General features: G+C 40.2%; 1 protein-coding gene and 1 pseudogene across 1 annotated transcript; both read left to right on the top strand.

Annotated features, from left to right (window-relative positions):
- The first annotated feature begins 785 nt into the window (after nucleotides 1-785).
- On the top strand, nucleotides 786-11199 carry LOC105050079 (uncharacterized; annotated as a pseudogene).
- Nucleotides 11200-13871: 2672 nt separating this feature from the next.
- On the top strand, nucleotides 13872-16624 carry LOC105050080 (glucan endo-1,3-beta-glucosidase GII). Its single transcript, XM_010929941.4, has 3 exons — nucleotides 13872-14083; nucleotides 14182-15555; nucleotides 16281-16624. Exons 1-3 carry the CDS (start codon nucleotides 14002-14004, stop codon nucleotides 16313-16315), a joined length of 1491 nt encoding a protein of 496 aa, XP_010928243.1. The 5' UTR covers nucleotides 13872-14001; the 3' UTR covers nucleotides 16316-16624.
- Nucleotides 16625-18037: the final 1413 nt, after the last annotated feature.

Here is an 18037-nt window from a genome sequence, read left to right on the forward strand (position 1 = left end):
GCATATTTCTAAAAGATTGCAACATATGTGGTAGGATAGGCCCTTTAATGGCCACGATCTTGATATATTTGTAAGCCCATATATCAGCACATATATATGGATAGGGGTGTACATGATGTGGTTCGAACCGATTTGGAATCAACCTTTAAATCAAACAAATTTTATTCAAACCACCGTCGTGATGAACAACGAGTAAGACAAATAAAAAGCTTTTTGCTATTTTAAATAGAAAAAATAATTAGACATCAAATTTTATTTTCGATGGACAACTCCACCTTTTATGTCATGATCCGAACTAGAGATGATAATTTTAATCTGATTCATCGGATATTCGATTTGATTTGATTCAAATGGTGTGGATTTTATCAGATCTATTAGAATTTAAGATGAATATGAGTTTAAAAAAAAAATTCAAATAAATTTAGATTGGATGTAGATAGTGATATACTTCGTATTGAATCCAACTCACTATAATCTTAATGTGTATCCTCCTTTCAAATTATAATGATTTTATCTGATTTATATATACCCAATCCTATCCGATTCGGCCTGACTATTATTATCTATCCGATTTAATCTCGCCTGTATCTCTATTTGAAGTAACCTAACCCAAAATGGGTATGAAAATAAAAATTTGTACTCATGGAACGGATGCACAAATGCGCCAATCCATTCAATATTCGATCCGTTACCATCCCTAATCCGGACTCCCCTGGCCTCTAATTTTTTCTCCTATTCGCGTCCTTTTATTTGCTTCCTTTGTTGTTATTGTTGTTGTCGCTCGAATGATCTTCGCTATTCGGCGAATACGGCGTGTCAACTTGCCTCCCGCGCCGTTTTCGTTTCCGCGCATCTCGGACGGCGACCGGCGAGCACCTGAGACCGGGGTTATAGCGCCGCCAGCGGTGGCGGCGACGGAGGAGCGGATCCCGAGGGGTTCAAGAAGGAGGAAGGGGGGCGGGGAGGGATGTGGGGCGGCGCTGCGCGTAATGCAGCCGACGGGAAGCGTGACGTCGTCGACCAGGGACGTGTCAAGGACGAGAGTTATCAGCGCAACACGTGTTATCGTTTTTTATTGTTTTCCTTCGGCTCCTCGGTTTCGTTATGTTATGAAGCCCGCAGGAATTGGATTTTTGGTCGGCTTCCTACTTCTCCCCTCAGGCTGTCGACCATGAAATTCCTTTGATATGACTTCAGGTTTTTTGATCCTTTTCCAAGACTTGCTCTTGTTTAGATTTTGGATTAAAATTTTCTTTTTCATTTTTTTGCCCTTTTATTAAAGCTTTGAATTTTGTGTTTATTGGAGTTTTGGTTACATAGCGATCGCAATGGGGATCGGCGAGAACCGCCATTCCTTTCCTCTTACGAGCTTGCAGATTGGGTGAGTGCAAGTACGTTTCTGTTTCCGATCTGATATGGATATATTGATCTTACTTGTGTTGTTGGGAACGTCTACCTTTCTTCCTCCTATTTACTTCTCTCATGGTATCAGAGCCTGACGGTTAGAGTAATATAATTTTATTTCCATCACAGCTTTTGTTTCACTTCAATTCTACAACAGATTTCTACTGATGCACTTCTTTGAATGGGTTGCCCAAGTGTAAGTATCATGTTGTTCATTTGCTATTGAAGAGTGATCCATGTAATATTGTTCATGAAAATTTGAATTATTGACTTGTTTCTAATCATCTTACTTACCTCCATATCATGGTCTTAGCACTTTGGTGATTTACCATCTCTAGATCAGACAAGCACTACTTTGATTTGCAGTGACAAAGCTTGATCTACTCAAAAGTTGTTAGCCTATTTTATCATCTATCACTATGTGGTAGTTATTTTCTTGATGTTTCTACTTTACTTTTTTTTTTATACCTTAAATGGCATTTGTGAGAAATTAGAGCATGTCTGAAGATTTCTAGTCAAATAAACATGATAAATTAGCAAATAGGTTTCACTTTGTTTTTTTTTTGGATGAACAATATGAGAAAGATAGTGTCATGGTCTCCAACTTTGACATTGAATCTCTACTGAACCGAGCTTCAACCACACAGATAACCTGGCTATCTGTTTGATTATAAGGGTATTAATAGCATGGCAGGGAAATGCTGATTCACGATAATTTATGTGTTCCATAATGAAGGAGCTGTTGACCTCCTTGTATTGATGTTTGCTAGGGCTTGTGCCCATTTGGAATAAAAAAACAGTTACACATGCCCAGTGTAATTTGAAGGGGTTTACTTAGCAGCTTAAGGCCTGTCAGGTCCACAAAATATTTTTGTTAAGTGGGTGCAAGAAGCCTTGAATTAGTGGGTTCTATTTATAGGCTTATGACATCATAAAAGCATGCTAAGATCAAAGATTTTATATTTTGGTATTACATGAGTTCAGAACTTGGGAAATGCTAGCAGGTTAAATCATATGCTTGGTGATCTGGATAACTTGCCATTTTTCTTCAAGTCACTGCATCATATTGTTTAACCAGCAAGCGTTAGAAAGCTTCATTTTGTCAGATATGTTGTTTAATGGGCATTTCCAGTTTTTTATGCCTCACTAATCGACTTCTTGTCCTAGGTTTTGCATTAAATGACCTCTCAGTATATCCAAAATATTTTATAATTCTTTCTGATGGTCTCAAAAATTAAGAAAGTATTGTTGGATATGTGACTGATGCTTAATGGCACCTACCTTCTATCTTGTATTCCATTTTTGTTGCCATATGTACGATAACAACTTCTTTTTGCAGTTTTCCAGTAAATAAGTTGTTACCTTATGGTTGTATCGATTTTTACCTCTCTAGATAAATGTACCACAAACTTTGATAGAATTTTGCACTCAACTCCTATCAACTTTCCCAAACTTGACACTAGTTGTTTAAATGTTCAACAAACTCCCAGTTTGGAGAGTGGTGATAATAGTTTGTAATTGTATATTTTGCTTGCAATCCTTGGATGATCGGCCACAGTATAAAGCATATACCATAATAGATGTCAAAAGGAAAGCTAAATTGTATGGACATCTATGTAAATCTAACATCCTACTGCTGAAGATAGGTGACTGACTGCATCTTGCTATATTTTGCAGGGACTTGACTCTTATCTTTCATGTTGACACTTTTTCTGGCCACTAAAAGTAACAAGATCTTTATCTTGGTTGACAACCAGCCATGGTTGATTGACTAGGATTAGGGGTGCAAATGAGTTGAGCCACTTGCGAGCTACTCAAACTCGACTGGACTCGATGATTATTGAGCTCGAGTCGAGCTTGAGTAGCTCAAATAATTTTCTGAGTGGAGCTCGAGTAGCAAGATATTCAACTCGAAAGCTCGTGAGCTTACTTAAATTTATATATATTTTTAATAATATTATTTTTATTTATAATATATATATATATTAATATATATATATTATTGATTTTGAGCTCGTACTCATGCTTGAGTATGGCTCGGTTGATATTCCAGTTAATCTCAAGTTTTGTCTATTTTTCATCGAGCCGAGCTCAAGCTTGGGATATTAAGGATCGGTCGATCTCGAGCTGAGTTTCGAGTCCGAGTATTTTGAGTTGAGTCGAGCTCGAGCTTCTAGTTACTCTACTCGACTTAGCTCGATTGTACCCCTAACCAGGATACACGACTTTCTCACCTACGGCAGTTGATGGTTACTATGGTTATGCTGAAAACTCCCAGTGTTTGCATGCTTTGGTTTTTAAGGTGGCATTATAGTTTGCTGAACCTTTTTTTTTGTGTGCAGTCTAGGTTGTCTCCTCTCACAAATGCTACAGCTCGAAGGGAAAGAAGAGATATTGGAAAAAGACTAAATTTTACAAATAGCTCTACATCCAATCCCAGTAAGAAAAAGACTTTATATAAAGGTTTCTCCTTGATACATTCTACATTATATCAGAAAAGAGCATTGATTGCAGTAAAGAAGCTAAATGGGTCTTTTCTGCTGAATCAGGAGTTGCATCGCATGTTGTATGGTTTTATTGTTTATGAAGTGAAATGGGCTAACGTCCGTGGTATACACTATGTAAATGAACTTCAGGTATCACCAATCTTTCGGGTTCAGTTTACCAATTGCCTTACCCGATAATCCAACTGTGGCCATATTAAATTCTAATAGACAGTTAACTTTTTTAACCTGTTATTTTATTTGCAGACTGATACATCAATGGCATTGGAGGTTAAGTCAATGAAAAGATGAGAATTTGGTACCATTGAACAAGCTTTAGGCTGCATTTCTTCATGGTCCTCTGGGACCTACCATGAGCGTCATCTCTTGCAAGAGCATCTCGACAGTGTCTCTGGTAGAGATATATATAGAACTCAATGACCTTGTATATTTTATTATTTTTTTTTCATCTTTAATAATTTAATTACTTTTAGGGGGTGTTGGTTGGAGGGAGTGGAGGTCTGGAATCGGAATGGGTAACTTCCATTCCAACTGTTTGGTTGGGAGGAGTCTCATTCCAATTCCGATTTCAGAGTGGAATGAGAATGGCTCGATCTATATAGAACTCAATCCCTATTCTCCTTTATGGATTCAAATTTTCATTCTAATTTCGATTCCGATTCCGATTCCGGTCATGAACCAAACGCTTCGGAGGATTTGGCCATTCTGATTTCGATTCCAAGCCATTCCAATTCTCATTCTCATTCCGATTTCGATTACGAACCAAACACCACCTTACAGGAGATATATGTTATGATGCACAGGAAGATATTTCAAAACCTAGTGGTGCTAGTGAAAATGTGAGCCATGAGAATGATTTTCATGAGGACAAAGTTCTTTACGATAATTCTGACCCTATTCATTGTTCCAGGGGAACTAAAGATGATATTAGCTCAATTTACAAACCACCTCCAGCTTATGGGCCTTACAAGAGAAGAAAGATAATGAAACAAAGTGCGGGAAGTGAAGAGGGTTGAAGTTTCTGAGGAAGCATACAGCGAAACTGTGATCTCACCAAGAATCTTGGTATCCTTATCTTTGCCTCGCAGTGACAGTGCATGTGCAAGTTCATCTTTTGAGGCTAGCACTTGCAAAGATGTTCTCATTTTATTCAGATTTAATGATCACGATCTCCCATTTAAGCTGAAAGAAATAATCATGCCTGATCTGTGGCTGCTTATGTTGTTGGAATTTGGACTTCCTTCATGGCTCATTTTCCGACATTCATATCCAGTATTTTGCCAAATTTATCTTCCATGGATGTGCCCTCTAGCAAGAGCCTTGTATGTCTTGATTCCATTGTTCCTGTCCTTATAGGATTTTATGACCTGTACAAGAATGTCTCAGTACCAAAGCCAACTGCATCACACTTTTCTGGGCCATTTTTTGACTGGATAGAAACCTGGGAAATGGCTTCAAGAATTAAATATTTGAGAACTATGCTTTTTCTTCACAACTTTGAGAAAGCTGTTATGTGGTTCCTTATGGTTATGCATGCCATTAGGTCTCTGCTTTCAATTTTGATGAAGCCAATTGCTGGTCCTGTTATGGAGCTTGTGGAATTAATTCTTCCCATCTGGAATATATGTCATACAGTTGAATGGCTAGTTTATATTATATGGATTGTAATGGGATCTTCATGCAGCGTAATTGTGGAGATTCTGCAGATATAGTTTGGCCTTTCTGGTTCGTCTTTAGTGCTGTAAGGAGTATCGGTATGATGTTAGCCATCTTACATCTGCTTTGAGAGATTTAATTATTTCCTCTTTAACTTGTGTAATGTCTGTCTTTTGTTACAGCAATTTATGTTACATACCCTATAATTGGGTTCTCTAGGAAATTTTGACAGCTCCTTTTCGCTTGGTCTTTGCAATGGCAACTCTTGTGGTGATGATTTTCGTCAACATTTATTTTTTGATCAGACAAATTTGGTCGTCTATTGGTACCATGTTTCAATATGCATCTGCATCTAAAGCAACTATGGGTGCTTATGAATTGTCTATGTGGCAATCCCCTTGGAATGACCTCTTTTCTCGGGTTAGAGGACTTTATTGGTAATGATATGCTTATGATCATTAATGTTCATGATATCAGAATTTCTTATTATTTTTTGTCTTTCAGATTTTCCGTGCACTTTGAAGCATTCTGTATGGTTTTGTTGCCTTCTTCACTACCTGCAATGGGCACCACATGAGGTATGTGATCTATATTTTAAAAAATAGACAAATAAATTTTTAATGTTATGATAAGCATACTTGTCCTATTTTGTGATCCGATCATAATATTTACATAAATAAGGTGAGCCTTTCTGTTTAAGACTGAACAGGGACCTTCAACATATGGCTAGTTTGACATGAATGTCTATTTGTATAGTTACATCTAAATTTCATTTTTTTTCTTGGCAGCACTTGACAAAAATTTCAACGTGTGTTTTCTGTTTCTTGATAGCACCAACAGATGCTGTTGGGAGCCGCCCCATCCCCCCCCACCTCCCCACCCCAACTATTTTAGGGTGGAGGGTATTTCTACTTGAACCCCAACTTGTGTCAACCTGATTCATTCAAAAAAAGGTTGCCTGTGCAGACAGCTACTTAGTTGTTGGACTACTAAGGCTGCATAGATTTGAGGTGCTCGGTACTCCTTTACTCATAAAGCAGTCTCCTAGGCTGCTGCTTCAGCCAATATTTAAATATTAGTTTTATTGCAGAAACAGAAACAAAGTTTTGCAAGAGATTTACAGAATGCTTTCTACTGAGGATGTCGCCTTTGTTGGGAGCACTTTTCAGGAGATGCATGACTCTGAACTATAGTAGATGGAAAAGCTTGTTGGCGACCAAGGTGGCCATATATTATTCAAAATATCCAGCATAAAACCCTTTGTTTTTTCACATGAAGCAAACTCTCATTAGTTAGCTACCTAATTCTGGATAATTTAGATTAATTCATAAATTATTGAAGGAGAAAAGGGAAAGAACTTGGAATGATAATCACAAGACATTGCCAGAGAATCAACTCAGAAACTAAATCAAAATGGTAATTTCTTATATTTCATTTGCATTTTCAAAGCATTTGCATTTTCAAAGCGCCTTAGATTTGGACTGGTAGAAGGGTATTCTTCTAAACAGGTTCTGAAAGACACCCTATCTTAAGGTTGTCATATTGCTTAGGCAGTTCAGAGCAGTGACCCCTTTACTGGCCTTAATGGAATACCAAGGGGCTTGGCGGGCACCTAAACTTAAAATTTTCTCATAATTTAAAAGTTTTAAATGAATAACTTATAGTTTTACAAATATATTCTTTGGTGGATGGCATGCCATGAAACTTCTGCAATTAATATTTATGGGAACAACAAAACACATGTTGCAAAACGAATCTAAAACCGTCCCATGATTAATTGTCAATGACATCCTGTGGTTCTGGGATGACTTAATGCATGAACATGATGTTTTGTTTGCAGGTATTTTAGATCTTTTAGATCATATCCAATTGATCACATTTTTATGTTGTGTATAACCAAGTTTCCTTGTAGTGGTTCATAGTCTCAGCATAAGCACCAAGCAGCACAAAGGGCCCTAGATGCTTGCCTAGGTGCCAACAGTGGCTGGGACAATCTTGCCTAGGACCCCAGATTGCGGCTGGTGCCTAAGGGGCACATCCTGAACATCTGCATTGGACAGCATAGCCCCATGCTAATATTGTTGGGTTTAAAATCATAGTCATATACCACCTTATGTCAAGTGCAAGAAATAAAAATTAAGATAAGTTGCTTATGAAATGAGATTAGTTTACTCTAAGTTTTTGTATGTGTTAATTTTATCCTCATCTGTTTCAAAAAGTATTTTCTGTTTGATCCTTCAGTGAAAAGAGAACTTTTTGTGTGTGTGCATTCCTGCATACGTGTGCTTATGAGCATACGCATGTACTGGGGAAGATTTGAAAAATACCATCCAATCCATTAAAGTTGAAATAAACAATGAAGAAAGATGGGAAAGATGATCAAAACCTGCAAACTATAATCAAATACAAAATCTTAACAAGCACAACCAAGAGTCAATTCAGAGCACCATCAGGTACAACTGGCCATTATAATCCCATCACCACCTCCGTTTCTTTGGACAAATTACTGGGTACCACCATAGACCAAAGAACAAAGAAGCAACCTATATGTTGCATTCCTCTCCTCTTAGGAACAATTGGAGTGAGAACTACTTGAAAGTTGTAATTTTGTTCTCAATTAATAAACATTGTTTTGATTTATTTTGGGTAATTTCTTTTTTGCATGCATTTTGGCATTACTTACTGTAAGTTTTAGGGATTGCAATATGTTGTTCATTTTCTAATGTAATTCATATTTTATTGTCATATAACATGCATGGCTGTTCATTATAATTGGCCTTCTGGTGCTGCAGCATTTACGATTATATTAGGGAGTTCCTTGTGCGGTTATCTCATGCTATTCGTTGTTCAAGACATTCGGGCACTGGTCAAGGCAGGGTGAAACATAAAACAGACTCCTGTGAGTTCCTTAAGATATTCTAGTTGGTAGGTGTGAATTTCTGGAAGAATGATTAAAACTTTTTAACTTTTTACCTTCAGCTGTTCACACTATGAACATTTTGGAAAGACTGTTTTTCTCCTGTCAATTAGTTTTTGCTTCTCCGAAAAGATGGATGTGAATTGTAAAAGCTATAATGGTGTTTCCCTGAGATAGGTGAATTAAGCAAATGTCAAGTGTGCTACTTAGGAAACCCATTGAATTTGAGCATTGTTATTCAGAAAAGGGACTTATCTTTAGTGTGAGAAACAAGGTCTTATCTGATTTTGTTGTCTGACATTTAGGTTAATTTTCTCAACCTTAATACCAATGTTCAGGGGACTGTTTTTTGATCAATTTCCATTAGATTTACTTATGAGCTTAATCTTTAACTATTGATTTTAATATCACTTAAAACTATCCATCATTTGAAAGCAACTGGACAGCTTTCTCAAAGCAGTGGCTGATCATGTTGGTGATTCCTTTCACAAAAGTATGGCTTATTGATGCCAAAAAAATAGAGAACCCTATAAGTGACCTATTTATATCATTAGGAATAAGGTTTCAATTCAGATGGTTGGCTTATCATATATGCCTTATATATGAAAGCAATTTGCTATATCATGCCTTCCTCAACCTCTTGGACTCTAAAGTAGTCTAGGTAACCATGGAGGGCTGCAAGTAAGTCAAGCCACTGCTTCGCTGATGGATACCGTCCACCTTCACCACATCAACAATGCTTGGACCAACCACTCTTTTGGCTTCCCATGGTTTTTATCTTCGTTTGATTTCCAGCCCTTTTGATTTAAAAAATCCAATGAAGACATGAAAAGTAGGGATGTTTTTCTGTACTTGAGGTTTATGCACAACTCTCCAAACTATCCCTTTTTTCCCTCTTCTTGGTGATGCAACCTCTAGAATCCTCATAGGGATCCTGCTAACAATTGATTGATGTAGATCATTACCTTTCATAGCTTGCATTTTGTGTTCTAGTTGGTAATATGAACTATCATTAATTTTATAATAGAGTCCATCGAAATAATTATTGATCCATGACCAGGGTTTCTTTAAGCATTTCTTACAGTTTTTGGTGCATGCTCCAACTAATATAGTAACCAGGCAGATGAGGATGTTTCTCTATCACCTATGCCTAGTTTCCATTTCTTTCACGCTTCCACAGTGGATGACAAGTAGTACATGCCATGGCAGATATCTCTGAAGCTCTAATATTCTTTAGGGCCCCTTCTTTTGAAGCTAAAAAATTTATTCAGAAATTTATATTTTTTCTGGATAAGTATTTTTCAGACAACATTTAGATAGAAAAATAATTTATCCATATTCTTTTATGCATTAAAAAATAGTTCAAAAATTTATTATCTATATTTTTTTGTATTATTAGTTTCCTAGATAAGTTGCTAAAATCTATACATATTTTTTAAAATATCTTTTATTATATAAATATTATTATATAATACTATAATATAATATTATAATATAATAAATTATAATATTATAGTATATAATAATAATAATATATTATTATATATTATTATAATATAGTATAGATTATTATAATGTAATATAATATAATATTGTTATATTAATAATATAATATAATATATATGATAAAATATTATTATATAATATGGTATAATATATTATATTATTGTATTATACTATATTATATAAGCACATATTATTATATATGATAATATATTATATTAGTATTTTTAGGTTAAGGGTATACTAAGAATGAATCAAAAAAATTATATTTTCGGTTGATGGGAAAATAATTTAGCCACCTCCTAGATGGATTAGCTTTTCTCTCATTTCATGAGTAAATGCTATTCTTGGGAAAGTAATTTATCTATCTTGAAAAGTGGGAGAACATGGGTAAGTTGGTAATATGCATGATATTTACTCACAAAAAAAAGGTCCCATGGTGATAATATATATGGGTTGTAAAAATGAGGAAACCTTAGCAACTTAAAATGAACCAAGCATGTGATTGCTGTCATATTGTGATGTCTTCAATAGGTACGGTAGAGATCATATTTATTTTGGTTCCTTTATCCTAAGATTCATGAGCTGACCATATGGAAGATCGTGTGTTTTGCTTATAATTTTTGGTGCTTCATGCCTCATTTTGCACCGTTTTGTTGTTCTCTTCGGCGCAGTTGGAAGAATGCAAAAAGGTCCACGCCTAAGGTTCCTGACCATCTGGTTTCATCAGCTTAAATCTGAGGCAAATGGGCATTATAGTACGGTCATCACTGAAAATTTACTTCTTAATGACAGGCGTATCCTGAATTCTCAGGAGGAACTCTTGAGGCGGCAAAGCAGGAGCAAGGAGTTGGTGATTGACCAGTGAAATAAATAGAATGCGGTTTTCTATGGTAATCATAATGTACTACACAGTGCAGTGTATTGTACGCATCATTCATCATGAGATGGATGGTTGCATGCCTGCTGTGCATCACATAGTCCGTGTCCATTTGAGGCCATCTATTATGTAATGGACGGTGCACGTGATACACCATTCCGTGTGGTGCACAGCAAAAGGTCCATGTTCAAATATATAACACAAAAAGCCATGTTTAGGTAGCAGCAACAACACATTCTTTATTAGCAACACTGCATTCTTTGTTCTTTCCTTGTAGGAAACTTACAGGCTTATCCACAACCATAATATCTTGCACGAGTTATCTTTCTTAAGTATATTGTGGATATAAATTATAAAACTAGGCAGCATTAATTCTTTGTTTTTTTTTTTTTTAATAAAGAGAGTAGGAAATACGTTTGGCTTTGGCAATTGGTTTGCATGTCTCTCAACGCTTCGAAAGGTGATGTTGGCGGCGGGTGATAGATTTTGGCCACCCAGCATTTTTGTTCCTGCCTTCACTTAGCTCATCTCTCCACCGGAAACAAGCCGAGTTGGTGGAAACTGGAAACAGGAAAGATGGAGCCGAGCGACTCAAGGCAGATGCTTGCCGCTAAATCACATGCGATCCCACTTGGACAGACCCAGTGGAAGCCAAGCGAAAGGAAGGTGGAAAGTATGTACATAAAAATTTTAAGAATGAAAGGACCAAGGACACTGCATTGGTGCCAACCAACCAAACACTGTTAGTCCGACACGCGCATGCATGGCTAACGTGTTAAAGAGTGATGTACACATGCGAGGCCTCACATGTTTTATCGTTTCTTATGGATTTTGTGGACTCATTTACTATTTTAGTACCAGTTTGTGGAGTTTGTTATGGTTTATTGTACGTCTCCAATCATCAAAATTTTTTTTTTTTCAACCAAAAAAAATCATCTAAGTTTTTTTTTTCCTCGAAAAAGATCATCAAGTTTTCTCAAAAAAATCATCACGAGATTTTCGTATGTAATATTGGTGAAGTACATTTTTGCTGACTATGCATGTCACTCCATGAACCGTCAAAAAATAAATTAAAATTTGATTTACTTATCTTGCACAGAAATCATAAATAAGATCAATTATGTTAGAAATGTATTTATTTTCCCATATTTTCAGTTTTTCTTTTTTAACAAGCTAGCCTAAGAAAATTAATCTTTATATTTTGCAACACTTGAACGGAACGTCATATCAGCACTTTGCATCCAAATAATAAGACTTTATTAATAATCGACAATAAGTAGAAAATTCAGAATGATTTGAATGATAGACAAGAAATAAATCCACTTGTTCACTTGTTAGTAAGTATTGCCACAAACTGTTCGATGAGTACATAAATTAACAAAATAATTGTCCAGGGTAAAAGCAGATCATGAGTGCATATCTATCTAGAAAATTGTAATGCAGTTCAAAAGTACAACATTTCATGTTGCAATGATCTACTTGTATTTGGGATAATATCGGAGTTTCGTTGGTCCAGGAAGTGAGTAAATTGATCCAATAATACGTCGTTGCAACTAAAGATGCATCCATCCCCAACTAACGAGCTTACAACTTGCAATCAACTTGGCCACGAGCCAGATTCTGTGCTTGAACTCCGCTTGCAGCTCCGAATAGTGCAACCTAGGGAACAGGGGACCTTCAAGTAGCGAAATAATGCAAAAAGCCCACCATGTCGGTTTCCAATCTCCATGCGAATTTTTTGTGAGCTTCGTAACATCTTTAAAGTAAATGATGATCTGTGCGTCCCCACCCTCCTCATGGTAGAATTGTTCATCCTCACTTTTGCCCACCCACCTCTCGGAGAATAGTGCGTCCTCACTTTTGCTGGATAGTATTGTCTCTGTCGGACATTATCCTGGATGCACTAATTCAGTCCCTGCACTATGCCAACATTGTGGCTGGGTTTGAGAGCACATGATAGCCCATTTCCGGTCTGTTCTTTTGGTAAACCATTTCCAGTCCATTTAACCAGCATCGAGTATGTGCATGAAAGATAGAAATTATGATCCTATCCAAATTATTTCATATTTAATTTAGACATAAAGTAGTATTTTTATTCAGGAATCGACTATAAAATGGTCGAAATGGAGCGAAGCTGACACAGTGGGCACGTTAAAGAAAGGATTAGAGAGGAGAGGTTTTAAAAAAAAAAAAGGAAAGGAAAGAAATAAGGGAAAAAGACTTCGTAGGACGGCCTCGCGCTCGACATCGAGGCCCCTTCTTCGTTCCAGAGTAGTACGCATCTGACAAGCATTTAGGTGGATGATGGTTCATGAGACGCGCACACTCATACAACCAGGTCCCAAAGTTGAGTCACATTGCGTTACACTGCCGAGTGTTACTGTGCACAGATGCTCTGTTACCAACGACAACGAGGCACCACCACCACATTTCCCGCATCCCTATGCAACAAGAACAGCTGTCGTTGCACCTTCCTTTATTTAACCCAGAACTTAATTTACTGACATCAATTAGTTGCTTGTTTTGCCTCTCGACCTTTTTTTCTTCTCTACTCCGTCACTGCTACTCCCTTCCGTCACGTTTCCCAGTTTGCACGCTCCCCACTTGCCCCGCTGAGTTGTTTAATTGAATCTCTTGACCGTTCTCTCGTACCAGCCAGCTCCGGAACCCCGATCGAAAACGGTCGGCTTCGTGGGTGGGTCCCGCATTCGCTCGGCGCGCTGCGACGTCGATCAGATGCTAGACCCTGCGCTCAGACAAACACTTGTTTCCCATCCATTTATTGACACGTACCCATCATCAAGAGCTCTCCGCTTGTATGTATGTTTTGTGGCCCACTTATGATCCTGTTATCAGCGCCATCCATGCTCTTCTCTGTCAGATCGACCCGAGGATCTAGACCGTTCCCATGTCGGCCCCACTACCCAGCTCCACCCCCTACGTGGGTGGGCCCCACTACCCCTCTCTCTCTCTCTCTCTCGCCCTCTGAGACCAGCTTTAAAGCCTCACGCCCTCCCCCCGCGGCTCCGGCGACCAACCATTTACCCTACCTAATCGGAAAAAGAAACCCCCGCTCTCCGCTTCCTCTTCCCCAGAAAAAGAGCCCCTTTTTCTAATACTTCCCCTTCTCCTTCCACATGCTCCCTTTGTCGCAGAGCATGTGGCCTCTTACCGCTTGTTCCCTCCTCCTCCTCTTCTCCTCCTTCTTCCGCTCTTCCGGTGAGTATAAAGACCCGCATTTCTCTCTCCTTTTTAGCCGCATTGTGCTCTGTACTTATTCTAATGTGCTTGTTTTTACTCCCCTCCGGGGAGCGCAGAGACGGGCTCCATAGGAGTGAACTATGGGCGGGTAGCGAACAACCTCCCGCCAGCGGCCAACGTGGTGCAGCTCCTCAAGTCGCAGGGCATCGACCAGGTCAAGCTCTACGACACCGACCCCAACGTCCTCCGCGCCCTCGCCGGCACCGGCATCCGTGTGGTGGTCGCCCTCCCCAATGAGCAGCTGGCTGCCGCCGCCCGCCGCCCGGGGTTCGCCCTCGCCTGGGTCCAGCGCAACGTGGCCGCCTACCACCCGGCCACCCAGATCCAAGCCATCGCCGTGGGGAATGAGGTCTTCGTCGACCCCCACAACCTGACCTCCGCCCTGGTCCCGGCCATGCAGAACGTCCATGCTGCCCTCGCTCGTCTCCGCCTCGACGCCGACGTCAAGGTCTCGTCCCCCATTGCCCTCACCGCGCTCCAGAACTCCTATCCCTCCTCCGCCGGCTCGTTCCGAGCCGACCTGGCCGAGCCGGTGATGAAGCCTATGCTGGAGCTCCTGCGCCAGACCGGCTCCTACCTCATGGTCAACGCTTACCCGTTCTTCGCCTACGAGGCTAACGCTGACGTCATCTCTCTCGACTACGCCCTCTTCCGCCCCAACCCTGGGGTGCTCGACTCCGGGAACGGGCTCAAATACTACAGCCTACTCGACGCCCAGATAGACGCCGTTTTCGCGGCCATGTCGGCCCTCAAGTACGACGACGTTAAAGTCGTGATCTCCGAGACGGGGTGGCCGTCAAAGGGGGATGCGAACGAGACGGGAGCGGGGGCGGCGAACGCGGCGGCGTACAATGGCAACCTGGTGCGCCGGGTTCTCTCCGGGAATGCCGGGACGCCGCGGCGGCCGCAGGCGGACCTGGACGTCTACCTCTTCGCCCTCTTCAACGAGGACCAGAAGCCCGGGCCCACATCGGAGAGGAACTACGGCCTCTTCTACCCGGACGAGGAGAAAGTATACGACATCGAGTTCACTTTAAGCGGTGGTGGTGGCAGTAGCAACGGTGGAGCGGCTTTAAGGTGGCGGGAGAATAGGGGCAGAGCGGACGGAGGGGATGGCTCCTCCTCGTCGTCATCGTCGCCGTCGTCGTCGTCGACGGGGAGTGGGAGAGTGTCGGCGAGCTCAACAGGGGAGAAGTGGTGCGTGGCGAATGGGATGGTGGGGAGGGGGAGGCTGCAGGCGGCGCTGGACTACGCGTGCGGGGAGGGAGGGGCGGACTGCAGGTCGATCCAGCCCGGGGCGGACTGCTACGAGCCCAACACCTTGGAGGCCCACGCCTCCTACGCCTTCAACTCCTACTTCCAGAAGAAAGGCCGCGGCGTCGGCACCTGCGACTTCGAGGGCGCCGCCTACGTCGTCTCCCAGGCCCCCAGTGAGTTCCTTACCCTCTCCTTCCTTCCCTCCCTCTCATCCTCTCCTTGCTATTGCTAACCTGCAAAGTTTTGGATCAGATTGGTGGTGCTTAACCGTTGGATCATTAGGATATCTCCCAGATCAATGATGACTGAAGGGAGATTAACGTAGAGTTAGTAATGTTAGGTAACATAGATTCTTTTTTTCCGTCTTTTTATTTCCAGTGTTTCCCAGTTACTGTTACCTCTATTGCCAGTCTAAGGGCCTACCGTCACGAGACGGTGATGGCCCACGGCACGATGCAACGCGACCAGTCGTGTCATCTAGTCGTCCGGGTCTCTAGCTCTTCTGTGTGTCGCTTTGTGCAGTGCGTTGGGGAGAGGAAACGGCGTGGTTGCTTTGCTTTTTTTCCTCCTTGGTCTGGCCCTGCTTCTGGGGTTGGTACGGATCTCATAATCTTCATTCATTGAGGTCGTCCGTTGCTTTTCTTTTAACTTTGGATAATAAATTTTTTAGCTATGTTCACCTTTTCATGGTGGTCGCTGGTTAGCAGACTGATGGAGGTGTGAACTTAAAATTACTGGATGTAAAAATAATTTGTACTTTTGGCACGGGCAAGAACTTGGCACGTGCGTTGCACCATAGGTTTGGCTGTGCTCTCTTTTTATGCTCTGCTGTTAGTTAATGCTGCTTTATTACTGACTAATTAGCGAATGGTGCATTTTTTTTTGCCAACTATTGCAGGTATTGGGAAGTGTACGCTCCCCGCGGGACCTTGAACGGTAGAGGGGAGGCCGGAGGAGTGGTGTTCACGGCAAAGGATACAGTGAGGAATGATGAGAATCTTTGCTGCCGCTGTTGACCGCTGCTGGGTGGCGATTGGAGGTCAGGAGGGGCAGCTTGGATTCTGAATATATGTATATTTTTTTTTGTAATGTAATTGTATTATTTTATGGCAGATAGCATGTGAACAAGGGTAGCAGTTGTTTGACCCTTGTCCCCTTTTATTCTTCTTTTTAATGAACTGATGTTTAGGATTTCAGCGTATAAGTTTTTATTAATTTAACTATCCGTTTTAGTTCTTGTCACTGGTGATATTTTATGGTAGGATCTGGTTCAGATGCATTGGTGGTGGACTGGTGATGTCTTCCCAGTAGTGCACCGCATTTTATTATTTTACACAAGAATCTCTTGCAAGCTTGTACTGCGTTTCCTTGCTATATATTATTTTAAGTGATCTCATTATTTTACACGAGTACCTTGGATCTGAATGTCTCTTGCAAGCTTGTACTGCGTCCCCCTTCATATATATTATTTTAAGAGATCTCAGCGTTGGGCACGTGCACAAGTTGCTGGGTAATTTGTCACTCGTATGAGAAGAACGGGATTAGTTTATTTCCTCAGGAACAGATGGAGCTTGGATGGAGGAAACTTTGGCTAAATTAGTAACTGCTGGTGACTGAAGCTCGTTTTTTCTTGTTTTAATTTTTTTAAATATGTAAAATGGTAGTACGAAAAGCATCTTTTGGTATTTTGCGTTCTGTCTGATATTGTTGTAGTTACTAGTTTTCAGTATTTCCCAAAAGTACGGCAATGAAGATACTGATGATGTGTGTTAACTCAGTTTTTTTTTAAATTCTTCAGGTCTTTTCTAATTTTTCAGAAATTTAAAATGTTTGTGACGGTCAAGCACCATCCTAATTATTGCTTCGTGCACTCTTTTCTTTTTTCGACAAGAGGGGGGGTTGTTACCCGAGTGTTGCTTTGTGATTCACTAGTAATGATCGTAGGCAGTTGGTTGTTAAGTGTACACCTTTCATGACAATAGGACCTGAAGCCCAAATAAGCCTATGAGATATAGAATCCTGGCCCAGGCAGGAAGGACCTTAAGCCCAAATAAGCCGAGGACATGTAGAATGCTCGCCCAAGTAGTGGGGCCCAAATCAACAGACTCCTATGCTCGTTTTATTGCTGACCTATGGACAAGCTTCAGGTCCGATTGCACCATAAAGGATCGAACTCCATGCAGACTTTGGGCCTCGGATTGATGCAGCCCATTGACACAATAAAGTGACCATAACATGGCCGTTATTTAACACCACCAGTTCTTGGAAAAACGAAAAATAAAAAAAAAAGGGAAAAAATGTGGAAGCTTCATCGTGTCCGAGAAAAAATGAGGAAAAAATGATGGCCTAATCATGTCAAGAAATTCTGATCTAGCGAGATCAACCTTTATAGCTGAAGTGTCAGAATCATCATATTGTTTCCGATATTTTTTTTTCCTTCTTCCATGCTGCCATGCTAAAAGATAAATATATTTCAATCAGATGGTCTTGATTTTAAATTATATTCTGCATGACTCCTTGGAAAAAAAAAAAAATAAAGGCCCTCTTTGCCTTGTTTGGGATTGCTATTAGTAGCGATTTTTTTTGAGTCTTCGAAACAAGAGTTTTTGGATAATAAAATTTTTGAGAGACAGAATTTTTATAAAAAATTATTTA

Source organism: Elaeis guineensis, chromosome 8 (genome assembly GCF_000442705.2).
Source record: "Elaeis guineensis isolate ETL-2024a chromosome 8, EG11, whole genome shotgun sequence".
NCBI classification, from domain to species: Eukaryota; Viridiplantae; Streptophyta; class Magnoliopsida; order Arecales; family Arecaceae; genus Elaeis; species Elaeis guineensis.

What these genes read in the sequence shown, in the direction of transcription:
- LOC105050080 (XM_010929941.4), top strand. Translation starts at nt 14,002, where the DNA reads ATGCTCCCTTTGTCGCAGAGCATGTGGCCTCTTACCGCTTGTTCCCTC. An exon ending in CTCCTTCTTCCGCTCTTCCG is followed by an intron (nt 14,084 to 14,181) that starts GTGAGTATAAAG and finishes CGGGGAGCGCAG; the next exon opens with AGACGGGCTCCATAGGAGTG. An exon ending in CGTCGTCTCCCAGGCCCCCA is followed by an intron (nt 15,556 to 16,280) that starts GTGAGTTCCTTA and finishes CAACTATTGCAG; the next exon opens with GTATTGGGAAGTGTACGCTC.